The sequence below is a fragment of the Hylobates moloch genome, unplaced genomic scaffold (assembly GCF_009828535.3).
Source record: "Hylobates moloch isolate HMO894 unplaced genomic scaffold, HMol_V3 SCAFFOLD_16, whole genome shotgun sequence".
NCBI lineage: Eukaryota > Metazoa > Chordata > Mammalia > Primates > Hylobatidae > Hylobates > Hylobates moloch.
In genome coordinates, this window is record NW_026652291.1 from 58,964,825 (window position 1) to 58,981,366 (window position 16,542).

General features: G+C 34.6%; 1 gene segment (V, D, J or C); it reads left to right on the plus strand.

Annotated features, from left to right (window-relative positions):
* Positions 1 to 11,523: 11,523 nt before the first annotated feature.
* Positions 11,524 to 12,079, plus strand: LOC131381455 (T cell receptor alpha variable 9-2-like). The segment is given in 2 exon segments: positions 11,524 to 11,605; positions 11,745 to 12,079. Coding segments are annotated over 2 exon segments (381 nt in total).
* The last annotated feature ends 4,463 nt before the right edge of the window (positions 12,080 to 16,542 follow it).

Genomic DNA, 16,542 nt, shown 5'->3' on the forward strand with positions numbered 1-16,542 from the left:
AAGTGGGAACTGAACAGTGAGAACACATGGACACAGGAAGGGGAACAACACACACTGGAGCCTGTTGGGGAGGCAGGGAGAGGGAAAGCATCAAGATAAATAGCTAATTCATGCGAGGCTTAATACCTAGATAATGGGTTGATAGGTGCAGCAAACCACCATGGTACACCTTTACCTATGTAACAAATCTGCATATTCTGAATATGTATCCAAGAACTTAAAAGAACATATTTAAAAATTCATTAAAGAAATTGAACATATATTTGCAAGTGTCCCATGCCAATATAAAACACATTGCAATAAGCATGTATAAATCTTATTAAATCAGTTAGAATGAATATCCATATATTCATATTAATATAATTTGATATAAAATAGCAGTTGGATATATAGTATTAATTTTTAAATTCTAGTTTTTAAATTTATAATTTAAAATTTTTAATTTAAATTATAAATTTCAAATTTTTAAAGTACCTCATTTTATTTCTGATGTCTGGAATCTTATTTAGTTGAAAATGTCTCTTTGAATTCTCTGAGTACCATGAGCTTGTGTAGCTTATGCTGCTGCCTCTAATGTAGCTGCTATTGCTTTCAATACGGAATGAGCAAGGTGAGTGGATTTCTGGAACCATTTACTATAATAGAACCTCCAGATATTTCTACCAAATAAATAGTAGAGAACAAATTAAAATATGCCAAATGTATTTTTACAGCGACTTTCGCATCTATTAGATGGAGTCTTTCATAGATATTTTGTGAAAGAGTTTCATAATCCTCACACTTGTTACAACATACAGTCTAAACAGGCAAGATCTATTCACTCTAACATAATATCTAAGGGACGGTGTGAAGGATATTGCAGGCATATACACACACACGCACACACTCACATCTCATCCCAAGTTAGAGTTTACAAATAGCGGTTTACCTTTGAGGTAGTTAGAGAGAACCAGTAAAGAAGTCACACACATTCAGCTTAATCAGTAATTAGTTCAAATCGAATAGGAATGACTTCTAAAATTGGAATCTTAGAAACAAGACTGTACTAAAAGATAACTTTGGAATACACCAAAAATCAGTTTTTTAATTGAGAAATATTGCCTTTCACTAATTCTTCAGTTATTATCGTTGCATTTCTTGGCATCTACATCTGGGAAAACCTTTGTAACCACAGGTAAAATATAATATGGAAATGGTCACTCTACCTTAGTTTAATAAATGTATTCGATTGTTTTAATGACAGAAAATTTACTCTTGAATAGAGATGCAAATATTTAAATTAAGAAATTAAAACCCAGAAGGCAGTGTATTAACAAAATAATGCAGCTTGATTTTTAAAAAGTTATTTATTCACTTATATATCCATTTATTTTAAAAAAATCATTCAGCACCTACAGAGTGACAAACTGTGCTGAGAACTCAGTCCATTTAACAATCTTATTGCAATCTCTAGCATGTAATAGCTCAATTTCTATACTGTAGGTTTACCTGTCCCATACCAGATTTATCCATAAAATGATTAATAAATTAGTGGCTCTTAGGGGGACATTGTAGAGAGGCAGAATTTGAAGTCTCTCTTTTCTCTGCTTTTGTGCTTCATTTTACCACTCTTTGAAAAACATTTAATGCCATCATGTGGATCACTTTGCACACCCCCAGACCTGTTCCACCATCCAAAATCGTCATTCTTTTCAATATTCTCCTTCTACCTCTAACACCATTTTCTCCTTCCCTAAGTTTTGAATGGTAATGGTTGGTAAGTGATCTTGTATTGTAACATCCTCTTGTATTTGCATTTGAAAAGTAGATGTGTATAGTATAAATCTTAAAGAGAAACATGTTTAAAAATTTTTTAAATTATTTTTAATTGTGGAAAAATATATATAACATAAATTTTGCCATGTTAACCATTTATAAATGGACACTTCAGTAGTGTTAAGTACATTCCCTTGTTGTGCAACCATCACTACCATCCATCTTGAGAACTCTTCTCATTTTGGAAACCTGAAACTCTGTGACTACTAAACAATAGCTCTCTATTTTCTTCTCCACCTAATCCCTAGAAATCATCCTTCCTTTCTGTCTTTATAAGTTTGACTACTCTAGGTACTTTGTATAACTGGAACCATACAATTTCTTTTTGTGACTGCCTTATTTCACTTAGCATAATGTCCTCAAAGTTCATTCATGTCATAGGATGAAGCAGGTTTTCAGAATTTTCTTCCTTTATAAGGCTGCATATTATTCAATTGTGTGTACATACCATATTTTGTTAACCTATTTATCTGTCAGTGGAAATTTTAGCTGTTTCTATCTTTTGTCTATTGTGAATAAGCTGCTCTCAACATGAGTATGCAAACATCTCAATATTTGGGGTATATCCCCCAATTCTTTCAACTTTAGAGGTGATATACCCAGAAGTGCAATTGCTGAATCACATAATAATTCTATATTTAATTTTTTAAAGAACTGCCAAACTGGTTTCCACAGTGGCCGCTGTACCATTTTACATTTTCACCAACAGGACACAGGTGTTTTGATTTCTCCACATTTCATCAACACTTCTTTTATTATCATTATGTTTGATATTAATAGTAGCCATCCTAATGGGCATGAAGTGGTATGTCATTATGATTTTTATTTGCATTTCCCTAATAATTCTTGATGATGAGTATCTTTTCCTGTGCTTATTGGCCAATTGTATATCTTCCTTGGAAAAATGCCTATACAACTCCTTTACCCATTTTTAATTGGGGTGTCTGTCTTTCTTTCTCTCTGTCTCTCTCTCTCTCATTTTATTTCTTTCGAGATGGTGTTTCGCCATGTTGCCCAGGCTGGTTTTGAACTCCCGAGCTAAAGCAATTCACCTACCTCGGCCTCCAAAGTCCTGGGATTACAGATGTGAGCCACCGCGCATGGCCTGGGTTGTCTTTTTTTCTGCTGAGTTGTAAGAGTTCTTCATATATTCTGGATATTGATCTTTTGTCAGATATATGATTTGATACTTTTTTTCCATTCCATGGGTTGTTTATTCACTCTGTCACTCCATTAATTGTGCCCTTTGATGCACAGTAGTTTTTAATTTTGATGTAGTCAAGTTTATCTAGGTTTTCTTTTGCATCCTATGCTTTTGGTATTATAGCCAAGAAATTATTGCCAATTTCACGCTGTCTGAAGGCTGAAAAAAAAGAAAAAAAGAAAAAGAAATTATTGCCAAATCTAAATCGTGATGCTTTTCCCTGTAAGATAAGAGTGCAGTCCCACTCTTTTCCATGTGGATATTCAGTTTTTCCCAACACTGTTTGTTGAAAAGACTTTCCTTTCACCCTTAAACAGTCTTAGGACCCTTTCCTAAAATAATTTGGCCATAAATGCGAAGGTTTAATTTTGGGCTCTCTATTGTATTTCATTGGTCTATATGACTGTCATTATGCAAGCACCACACAGCTTTTGCTATATTACTGTAGCTTTGTAATCAGCTTTGAAATCAGGAAGTGCGAGACCTTCCAAACTTGTTCTTTTTCAAGATTATTTTGGCTATTGGGGTTTCACAAGCTGCCATATGAACTTTTGGATTGATTTTTCTATTACTGCAAAAACACTATTGGGATTTTGATAGGAACTGAATTGAATCTGTAGATTGCTTTGGGTAGCATTGACATTTTAATGATATTAAATTCTCCAATCCATAAATATCAGATGTCTATCAACTTATTTGTGCCTTATTTAATTTATTTCAGCAACATTTTAATTTTCATCGTACAAGTCTTTAGCATCGTTAAGTTTATTCCTAAATATTTTATTCTTTTTGATGCTTTTGCAAATGGAAATATTTTCTTAATTTCCAAAGTGTTCATTGTTAGTGCATAGAAATGCAATTGATTTTTGTGTGCTATTTCTGTATCCTTCAAGTTTGCTGAATTCATTTTTTAGTTCTAACTACAAGCATCTTCAATGGTGGAATTTCAGGTGTTGTGACAGTAGAGTGGAGAACAGGACATTTGTCTCATGTCCCTCAAGATAACTCATGTAGGCTGCAAAACTTCAAGCATACATAGAAGCATGAATTTCATAATGTAAGCATTTTATATCTTTAATACATCAGGCACTTCAAAATGTAGTTTAAATGTTGAGAAGTCAAAGAATGATGTCCTTCTAAGAATAAATATTCTAACATATGATGATGTGCTGAACAAGATGAAGAATTTCTCTTAAAGAGAAACATGTTTAAAAATTTTTTAAATTTTTAAAATTGCCACTACCTGGTGGTCAGCTCGTAAACTGCAGTTTGTTCATCCTTTAAAATATGTTTTCTTTCCTCTTTTAGTCAAAGAATCAGACCTGAAATTATTTAATTATTAAAAAAATTTCATTTGGATAAATAGAGCACCTATTAACTTGCTGTCTTAAAATATTTCAAGGGCTTGGGAAAAAGTCATTTATGTGTCTTCTAACTTCTCTGTCAAATTTCTCAGAAAGCAATTTATACTGGAAAAAATAGGGAGCACATGTTTTGCTTTTAATGAGATTTATGTTCAAAACTATTAACTTTGCCATGTACTTGCTGAATACTTGTGTACTTTGTTTCTTTTTTTGTAAAATGTGATAGCGATCGCTTCTTTAGTATTTGTTGTGAGAATTCATCAATAATGTATCAAAAAAATTAACAAGTAGCAGATGATGTAATCATGAGGATATTCTCAATAGACCGAGAAAATGCATGTGACAAAATCCAGCATCCACTCCTGATTAAAAACTCTCTCTAAATATGAAATTAAAAGGAACTTTCTCAACTTAATAAAGGAAACTTACAACAACCTATGTCAAGTGTCATACTTGGTGAAAAACTAAAGGCTTCTCCCTAAGATCAGACAGAAGAAAAAAGTTATTACTCTCACTGTTTCTGTTTAATATTGTACTAGAATGTCTATCTAGTGCAATAAGGCAAGAGACAGAAACAAAAGGCATACAATTTGGAAAGGAAGAAATAAATCAAGCTTTATTTGCAGACAACATAATTGCCCAAGTAGAAAATCCAAAGAATCTGCAGAAAATATACCAGAACAAATAAGTAAGATTTTAAAGGTTGCAGGATAAATAATCAATTTGCAAAAATTAATTGTATTTATATATTGTCACATGGGACAATCATAAATTAAAATTAAAAACACAATACCATTTACAATAGCATCAAAAATATTAAATGCTTACAGATAAATCTTATAAAGTATAGACGACATGGTAACTTAAAGTCGCAAAACCTCATGAGAGAAATTAAGACCTAAAGAATGGAGAGATAAACTATGTTCATAGATTGATAGACTCAATATTGTTAAAATGTCAGTTTTGTTTCAATTATTCTATAGATTCAATATAACCACAATAAAAGTTCTGTCATTTTTTGGTTAAAATTAGCAAGCTCATTATAAAATTTATTCAGAAATATAAAGCACCTAGAGTAGCCAAAACAACTACTCTAGAAAAGAAAAAATTTGGAGGGATAATACTATCTTACTTCACGTCGTTTTCCACAGTAATCAAAACAATGTGGCATTTGTGTACAGATAGACTAACAGATTAATAGAACAGAATAGAGCCAAGGAATAGACCCATATATACATGAACAACTACTTTTTGACAAAGGTGCAAAGGCAATTCAATGTGGAAAGGATAGTCTTTTCAACAAATAGTGCTTAAATAATTGAATATCCATATACAAAAAAGTAAACTTTGACACTCTCATCCCATATACAAAAAGTTACTTAAAGTGATCATAAACATAAATGTAAAACCCCAAATCATAACACTTCTAGAAGAAAATAGGAGGAAAGTTTTTTGACCTTGGCCTATGCAAACATTTCTTAGATATGATAGCAAAACATGACCCATAAAAGACAAAAAGTTGATAAATTGATAAATTCCTTTTCATAAAAACTTAAAACTACCTCTGGAAACAACTCTGTCAATAGAATTAATAGAAGAGCTATAGACTGGAAAAATACTTGCAAATTGGGTATCTGATAAAGTCATTTATTTGAGTTATGCAAAGAACCCACAGAACCCATTAACAAAAAAAAATAGAAAAGTAAATAAAATGGGCAAAAGACTTGAGCAAACACTTCAGCAAAGAAACTATATGAATGGCAAATAGGCATATGAAAACATGCTTAGCATCATTAATCATTAGCGATATGCAAATTAAGATCACAATTAGGTACTACTACATACCTATTAGAGTGGGGTTGACAAGGATGTGGAGCAACTGGAACTCTCAGCTACTACTGGTGGAAATACAAAGTAATATAATTACTTTGGAAAATGATCGGGCAGGTTTTAAATAAGTCAAATATACACCTGACATCTGATGCAGCCATTCTACTCCAAGTTATTTGCCCTAAGAGAAATGAAAGAATACACCTATACAAAAACTTGAATACACATGTTAGTAGCAACTTTATTTGTAACAGCCTCAAACTGGGACTAACTGAAATGTACATCAACAGATAAATAACAAACACATTGTTTTATATCTACATAATGTAATAGTACTACTCAGCAATAAAAAGAAATAAACCATTGATTCAAATGACACCATGGAAGAATCCCAAAATAATTACACTAAGTGAAAGAAGATAAACGAAAAAAAGAGTGTATATGATTTCATTTGTATAAATTATAAAATACACGAACCAATATTTAGTGACAGAGAATTGCTTGGAAATGGGCATGGGAGATAGGAAGGTTAAGAGAAAAAGTACAAAGAAATATGAGAAACTTTTGGGGTGATATAAATATTCATCATGTTGATTGCGGTAATAGCATCACAAGCCTATATGTATGTCAAATCTTATAAAAATGTTCACTTTACCTTGGTGCAATTAATTTTTGTCAATTATACATCAATAAAACCATTAAAAAATCCAAATTTAGAAGCACATGTCTTCAACATCATGGAAGTCTTCTGATATGGTCCAAAATGCAAACTGTTCTCACTGGGTTTAAACTATTTTTCTTAAGTATAGATAACAACAGTCTACACCCATGTGCTATACTGTTTATTTTCAACCCAGCATCATTCCAGCTTATTTTGCATTCCCCTTTGTACATCAGAATAGAAATTTGTAACTGATTTTCCAGAATTCATTTTCAACATAGTTCTAGGCTTGTTTCTGACAAAGTGATTTGGAAGGTGGAGGAGAAGGAGAAGAGATTTGCAAACCCAAACAATATCTGGGCCTGAATTTCTTACTGAAGTCTGTATCTGAGAAACTATTCATATGCTGACTCTGGACACATTCTTTATCTGAATCTGGGGAGAGTGAACTCCAGGAAACAGACTGAACTAAGTGTCTGTTCTTAGCTATGTGTCTAGGTAGAAATGTTTACAGGTCCTTGCAGAAAGTTAGATCCTTCTCCCAAATTTTACTCTGATAACACTTCTGGAGGTTTTTTCTTTTCTTTTTCATTTTCTTTTTAGATTTACATGTGGAGGTTTGTAACAAGGGTATATATACTGCGTGATGCTGAGGTTTGGGCTTCTAGTTGGTCACCCAGATAGTGAAAATAGTACGCAACAGGAAGTCACCTGGATAGTGAACATGGTACCCAGTAGGATGTTTTTCAGCCCTTCCCCCCCACTTTTGGAGTCCACAATGTCTATTATTCCCATCTTTATGTCTGTGTGTACCCACAGTCTGGCTTCCACTTATAATGAGAACATATGATATTTCATTTTCTGTTTCTGCACCAATTCTGCACTTAAGATAATGGCCTCTAGCTGCATATATGTTTCTGCAAAGGATACAATTTCATTCGTTTTATGGCTACATAGTATTCCATGGTGTATATGTACCACATTTTCCATAGTCTATCCACAATTTATGGGCACCTAGGTTGTTTCCATGTCTTTGCTATTGTAAATAGTGCTGTGATAAATATATGAGTGCATGTGTCTTTTTGGTAGAACGATTTATATTCCTTTGGATATACAGCCAGGTTTGGGATTGCTGGCTTGAATCATAAATGTTTTTTTAGTTTTCTGAGAAATATCCACACTGCTTTCCAGAGGGCTGAACTAATTTGCACTCTCAGCAACAGCGTATAAGCATTCCATTTTTCCTGCAAACTCCCCAGCATCTGTTATTTTTTGAATTTTAAGAATAGCTACTCTGACTGGTATGAGATGGTATCTCATTGTGATTTTGATTTGCATTTCTTTGATGATTAGTAATATGAAAGATTTTTTCATAAGCTTGTTGGCCACTTGTATGTCTTCTGCTGACAGGTGTCTGTTCAAGTTCGTTGCCCACGGTTTAATGGAGTTATTTGTTTATTTCCTGTTGATTTGTTAAAGTTTACTATAGATTCTGGATATTAGTCCTATGTAGGATGTATAGTTTGCAAATAATTTCTCCCATTTGGTAAGTTGTCTTTTATGTTGATAGTTTCTTTTGCTGTGCAGAAGCCTTTTAGATTAAATAAGTCCCACTTGCCAATTTTTGTTTTTGTTGCAATTGCTTTTGAGAACTTAGCCAAAAATTCTTTGCCTAGGCTCATATCCAGAAGTGCGTTTCCTAGGTTTTCTTTTAGGATTTCTACGAGGTGTTACATTTAAGCCTTCAATCCCTCTTGAATTAGTTTTTGTATATGGTGACAGATAGGGGTCCAGTTTTATTCATCTGCATATGTCTAGGCAGTTATCCCAGCACCATTTGTTGAATAAGTCCTTTCCCCATTGCTTATTTTTGTTGACTTTGTCAAAGATCAGATGATCATAGGTGTATGGCTTTATTTCTCCGTTCTCTATTCTGTTCCATGGGTCTTTGTGTCCGTTTCTGTACCATTACTAAGGCCAAGTTTTAGTTACTTAGCCTTGTACTACAGTTTGAATTTGGGTAACATGATAGCTCTAGTTTTGTTCTTTCTTTTTGTTAAGGATTGCTTTGGCTATTCAGGCCCTTTTTTGTTCTATAAGAATTTTAGAATGGTTTCTACTAATTCTGTGAAAAATGACATTGACAATTTGATAGGAATAGTTTTGAATTTGTAGATTGCTTTGGGCAGTATGGACATTTTGCCGACACTGATTCTTCCAATCCATAAGCATGGAATGTTTTTCCATTTGTTCGTGTGGTCTATGATTTCTTTCACCTGTGTTTTACAGTTCTTCTTGTATACTTCTTTCACCTCCTTGGTTAGCTGTATTCCTAGGTATTTCGGGGCATGTGGCTATTGTAAATTGGATTGCATTCTTGAACTGGCTCTGAGTATGATCACTATTGGTTTATAGAAATGCTCCTGATTTTTTAATGTTGATTTTGTACCTTGAAACTTCGCTGAAGTCATTTATTAGTTCTGGAGCCTTTTGGTGGAGTCTTTAGTGTTTTCTAGGTATAGAATCATATTGTCAGTGAAGAGAGATAATGTAACTTCTTCTTTCCCTGTTTGGAGGCCTCTTACTTCTTTCTTTTGCCTGCTTGCTCTGGGTAGGACTTCTAGTACTATGTTGAATGGGAGTACTGAGAGTAGGCATTCTTGTCTTGTTCCCATTCTCAAGGTGAATGCTTCCAGCTTTTGCCCATTAAGTATGATGTTGGCTGTGGGTTTGTCATAGGTCACTCTTATTACTTTGAGGTATATTCCTTCAATACTTAGTTTGTTGAGTGTTTTTATCATGAAGAGTTACTGTGTTTTATGGAGTGCTTTTTCTGTATCTATTGAGATGATCATATGGGTTTTGATTTTAATTCTGCTTATGTGGTGAATCACATTTATTGATTTGTGTATGTTGAAACAACATTGGATCCCAGGAATGAAGCCTACTTGATCCCAGGAATGAAGATTAGCTTTTTGCTGTGCTGCTGGATTCAGGATGCTAGTTTTTGTTGAGAATTTTTGTGTCTATGTGCATCAGGGATTTGACCTTTAGTTTTCTTTTATCATTGTGTCTTTACCAGATTTTGGTATCAGGATAATACTGGATTTGTAGAATGATTTAGGAAAGAATCTCTCCTTGATTTTTTGGAGTAGTTTCCGCATGATTGGTATCAGTTCTTTGTATGTCTGGTAGAATTTGGCTGTGAATCCATCTGGTATGGTGCTTTTTTTATTGGTACATTTTTTATTACTGATAAGCTGCACTTCACTAAAATTTAAAAGTTATGCCCTTATGAAATGCAATGTCAAGAAAATGGGAGATAAAACACAAACTGAGTAATCCATTGCACTTGAACAAATGTTTCTTGATATTTTAGTTTCTCTCCATGTAAGAGGCATATTTCAGCTGCGTTTAGTCTGCCTTCTTACCAAAAAAAGTTTCTGTTTTCTTTTGTTATGTTATAAAATGAAAACTCATAGGAAGTAAGCATAATGAAGTGTTTGTTTTTGTTGCAGACACTTCATAGGAAAAGACCAGCTTTAATAATCTGTGTAATCATGGGGACATTTTTTTGTGATGACCTCAGAGTATTATCTCTGATAGTTGATAACCATCTTAGTATAGGACAGTGTTCACAAATAAAATCGTGTAAACAACTATCAGGCTGGCAGCAACAAAACCAGCAGGGAAGTTTTTAAAAAATGAAACCCTTTGAATCTTGGAAATGGTGGTTTGAAATGTGGAAATTGTGATTCCTAAAGTTAGTGGTTTTGTCCCAACATCTGTAATTTTAAATGACCCACAAGTTAATTCAGTTCTCACACAACCAGGTTTTAGAAACTCGATTATCAGCTGATGTGTCTTTATCAATTTGTAAAGCAAGAGAAGGGGAAAGTTCTAACTCATGCTTCAGTCTGTTGATGCAAATCTACATGTGGATTCCCTACATTATCAGAGGAAATTATTTGATTAAACTTTGGCAATAAAATGTTGGCATATGACCACAGTAGAAAGCGTCCTTGAGGCCAGATCTCCATGAGTATAGGGTTAACACTTGTTGCCTGACTGTCATAAGCAAGCAACTTGTCTTGGAGTCATTGAAATCGTGAGGGAATAAGCTATTCATCTGAGGTCATATCTTATCAGTAAATGTCAGTCACTGCTCTACATGTTAGGATACAGTGCTGAAAAACATAGACTCAGTAACAGCAAGACTTCTTAACACTCCTTCTGATTTCAACTCAAAACCCTTGTCTGACATCCCATTGAGTTATACCACTGGCCTGCAATGGATACGTGAAAATATTGGCCTGTATTAAAATATCCAAGAAAATGGAAATCTCACCTACAGAAATACCCTGGGGTGCTCTGCTAAAGATCTTTTGTTTCAGGTAGTGTCCAAAGAACAAAATTGACAAAATAGACCATAGAGATGACAACATCTGCCCTTCATATTTACAAGGACCACCTGAGACTGGCATGGGCCTTATAAATGAGGTCAGGGTTGGGGACCTGTTTCTGACTTTTGGAAGGAGTCCAGGAAAACATTCATCCTAGTTCAGCCCCTGTCCACCAGAGGGAGTGGCTTCCTAACACAAACTCATTTCCTGCTATCGCTGTAGGTTTCACTGTGATTACTTCATGTTAAGGATAAAGACCATTATTTGGGTAACACACCAAAGATGAACTGTTCTCCAGGCTTAGTATCTGTGATACTCTTACTGCTTGGTAAGTAAGATGCCTTTTAAAATTTGGACACTGTCTTCTATCAAGCCAAAAAAATCTTTAACCACAATTTGACCTAAGAGCATTATGCTCAAGGCTAAACAGATTTCTCTGTCTCTCTCTCTCTTTTTTTCTTCCCTAGGAAGAACCCATGGAGATTCAGTGACCCAGATGGAAGGACCAGTGACTCTCTCAGAAGAGGCCTTCCTGACTATAAACTGCACGTACACAGCCACAGGATACCCTACCCTTTTCTGGTATGTCCAATATCCTGGAGAAGGTCCACAGCTCCTCCTGAAAGCCACGAAGGCTGATGACAAGGGAAGCAACAAAGGTTTTGAAGCCACATACCGTAAAGAAACCACTTCTTTCCACTTGGAGAAAGACTCAGTTCAAGAGTCAGACTCAGCGGTGTACTTCTGTGCTCTGAGTGACACAGTGACAGGGACTGCAGGGGGAGCTGAGCACAAACTCTGAGCAGCATGGGGGGCCCAGCTGCTGAGTGTCAGCCACTGTGATCCACTCTGGTTCCAACACAGTCTGTGGTTGTTTGTGCCTCAGTTTCTCTGATTGATGCAGTAATCATACACATGGCCAGAGGAGAAAAACAGGAAATGAACAACCCCAAACCCAGCTCTTGGTTAGTGAAATTAAAAACAGACATTGACACCAAGTAGTTCCTCATCCAGTGCCAAAGTAATTTCAAGGTTAAACCACAGAAACAATGAAGCTGTCTCTGTGATCATCCTTGCAGACAAAGTTCAACCCCCACCTCTTGTTCCAGGTCACTCTGGTAGATATTGGAGGTGGATGTGTTCTCTGACATTTTTACAGAGCCAAATGTGCCAGAGAAGGTGGCGTCTCTATAATGTCTCCCTAACAGAGTACAGCAGGAGAGATGATAGGAGAGCTATAGCTCCTCAATTCAGTTCAAATGTCTATGCAGGATTCTTAATAGAGAAAGAAGGGAAGAGAAGAAAGGAGGAGGGACAGAATGTCACATGTAACAAAACAATGCAGAGAGGAAAGCAACAATTGTCAGAGAGAGGAAAGGTTTCTTTTCTGGTAAACCAGACGGTAGACAAAGGCTGATGTTCCAAAAAGAAAGGGAAGGATCAAAAGGATTATTGAAGAAATGACTCATTTGTAAATCATAAGTATTCCTCGCTTGTTACGTTGATCAGTTGGCTTTCTAACCGTGAGTTAGTTTTGCAGTGCCAATGGAAGATTAAGCATACAGATTTATATTTGTATCCCTGTGAAATCCTATTAAAGACACAGTAAAGAAATTGAAAAGGGCATAAAACCACAAAAAGAATAGAAAAGGAGGTGACAGCAGATGGTGATATCAATACAATTTTAGAAGGCAAGAGTATATGGAGAAATGAAAACTTGCATAGCAGACCAGATAAGGAAGAAACCTGGGCCTAGTGAAAGAAGACAACAAGAACACCCAATGTTTGTTGGGCCTTTGTGGAAAGGTTTAGAAATCAGAAGTACCAATGACCTTTGAATAATTGGTGAAGATAATGCTTTGTGTGTGTGTTTCTACTTTGAGTGTATTTGAAAAGAGGGTATGAAAAGAGGAGGAGAAAGTGAGAAAATGTGTAATTAATAGACCACCCATGCTCTCCACCACTGCCTTTATAACAAGCAATGATCACTTCCCAAACCCAGAAGAAAATTAGAATTTAATATTTCATGAATTGAAGTGCAGAACATAATAACACAAGAAAGCAGAATAAAATTAAAATGTAAAAATATCATAGTCAATTATTTAATGTAGGAAATATAAAATATTGTTTATGAAATATTCTCGTAGTAGTCTATGTGTTTCAACCCAATTGTCCTCTAGATAAGTTTCACTAATTTATACTATCAGTAGTGGTGATTTGGCAGAATACCTATTTTCCCTTAAACCTTGTGTATTACTAAACTTTTTGACATTGGCTTATCAGCTAGAATTTCTTTCATTTAAAGAATATTTCATTTACTTATGAATGAGATGGAGCTTCATTTAATATACTTAAAAGCTATTTACATTTTTTGATATATTGCCATTTATATATGTGCCCCCCCTTTTTTTTTTTACCATTTATTATCTTTATTTTCCACATCTACCATTGTTTCAACTATTAGATATTGTCAAACCCTCACCCTTTGAAAAATTCTTTATTTTTTAAGAGCAGTTTTAGTTTACAGCAAGATCGAAAGAAGAGTACAGAGATTTACCACGTACCCTCTATCCCTTCCCAGATATATATCCTTTCCCATTTTCAACATCCACCACCAGAGTGATACATTTGTTACAACTGATGCACTTACATTGATATATCATAGTCACTCAAAGTTCATAGTTTACATTAGAGTTCATGCTTAGTGTTGCATAATATACAGATGTGGACAAATGTGTAATGCCATACATCTATCATTGTAGTATCAGACACAGTAATTTCGCTGTCCTAAAAGTCCTTTGTGCTCTGGTATTCATTCATTTCCCAATATAACCACTGGCTACCTCTGATCTTTTAGTGTTTCTGTGATTTTGCCTTTTCCAGAATGTCATATACTTGGCATCATACAGTATGTAGACTTTTCACACTGACTTCTTTCACTCAGTAACATGGATTTAAGGTTTCTCTGTTTCTTTCATGCCTTGATAGCTCATTTTTTTTTAGTATTGAATAATATTCTATGTTCTGGATACATCATAGTTTATTTATCCATTCATCTTCTGAAGGGCATTTTGGTTGCTTCGAAGTTTTGACAATTATGAATAAAGCTGACACAAATATCCCTTTGGAGGTTTTGGTGTAGACATGTGTTTTCCACTACTTGGATAAATACCAATGAGGAAAACTGCTGGATCATATGGAAATAATTTTTTTTTTTTAAAAAGCTGCCAAAGTGTGCTCAAAGTGGCTGTACCATTTTGCATTCCCACCGACAATGAATGAGAGCTCTTTTTTGTTTAATCCTTGCTGGCATTTGGTGCTGTCAGAGATCTGGATGTTGGCCATTCAAGTAGGTGTATCGTGGTATCTCATTGTTGTTTTAATTTTTATTTCCCTGATGCCATATGATATAGAACAACTTTTCATACGCTTATTTGCCATTTATATATTTTCTTTGCTGAAATATGTGTTAAAGTCTTTTATCCATTTTTTTTTGGCCAGACTGTTTTCTTATTGTTGAATTTTAAGATGTTTTGCATAACAGTTCTTGATCAGATATGCCTTTTGCAAATATTTTCTCCCGGTCTGTGTTTTGTCTCCCATTTTCTTGACATCGCATTTCATAAGAGCATAACTTAAATTTTAGTGCAGTGCAGCTTATCAATAATTTTTTTCTCCAGAGAACATACCTTTGTCTTTATATAAGTCATTGCCAAATCCAAGGTCATCTAGATTTTCTCCTACATTGCCTTCTTGGAGTTTTGTTTTGCATTTTACATTTACATCTGTGGTTGCTTTTTGAGTTAATTTTTGTGAATAGTATAAGGTCTGTGTCTAGAGTCTAGATTAATTTTCTTTTCTTTTTCTTTTTTTGCCTGTGAACATCCAGTTGTCCCAGCACCATTTATTGACAAAACTGTCTTTACACCATTGTATTGCCTGTGCTCCTTTGTCAAAGATTAGTTAACTACATTTATGTGGGTCTATTTCTAGGTCCTCTGTTTTGTTCCATTGATCTATTCGTTTATTCTTTTGCCAATGTCACAGTGTCTTGATTATTATAGCTTTACAGTAAGTCTTAAAATCAGGTATTGTCATTCATCTGACTTTATTCTCCTGTAAAACCTTTTTTTTTTTATAATTCTGGGTCCTTTGCCTCTCCATATAACCTTTAGAATGAGTTTATCAATATTCACAAAAATTGCTGGGATTTTAATTGAGATCGCATTGAACCTACAGATTAAACTGTGAGGAATGAACATTTTGACAATATTGAGTCTTCCTATTCATGAACATATCATCTGGGAACAAAATTATACTTCTTTCTTTCCCAATCTGTATACTTTTTTTTTTACTTGTCTTGTTGCATTAGCTAGGACTTGCAATACGATGCCAAAAAGGAGTGGAGAGAGGCCCATCTTTGCCTTGTTCCTGATGTTAGTAGGAAAGCATCAATTTCTCATCATTATGATGTTAGCTGTAGATTTTTGAACATATTATTTATGAAGTTGAAGGAATTCCACTCTATTTCTAGTTCACTGAGAGTTTTTATCATGAATAGGTGCTGAATTTTCTTAAATGCTTTTTCTGCATTTATTGATAAAATCATGTGATTTTTCTAGAGACTTGAAAAGTTGAGAAGTTTATAGCCCATAGACACAGGCTCATTAAAAGACTGAGAACAAATTGTGGGCCTATAGAACACTTCCTCTCCCCTCACACCTTACCACCATAGCACTAACAGTCTATTTACAGCCGTTCCTTTTACCAAGTATGTCATGTCTGGCTATCAAGTAAAAAATTGCAGGGCATATTAAAAGGGAAAATACAATTTAAAGAGACAGAAAGATCATCAGAAAAACACATCAGGGTTGTTGGAATTATCAGATCCAGGAATTTGAAACAAATATGCCAACAGCTCTAATAATGAAGTAGAGAGCATGCCAGAACAGATGGGCAATGTAACAGAGAGACAGACCTTCTAAGAAAGAACCAAGAAAAAAAAAGCTAGAGATCAAAATACTGCAACAGAAATGAAGAATGTCGTTGGCTGACTTATTAATAAACTGGATGTAGCTGAGGAAAGAATTTCTGAACTTAAGGATATATCAGTAGAAACATCCAAAACTGAAAAAGCAGAGAAAACAAAGACTAAGAAAAAAACCCAGAAAAGAATATCTAAAAATATTCAAAAACTGTGGAGCAACTATAAAAGTGTACTATACATGTAATGGGAATGTCACAAGGAGAAGAAAGTGAGAAATT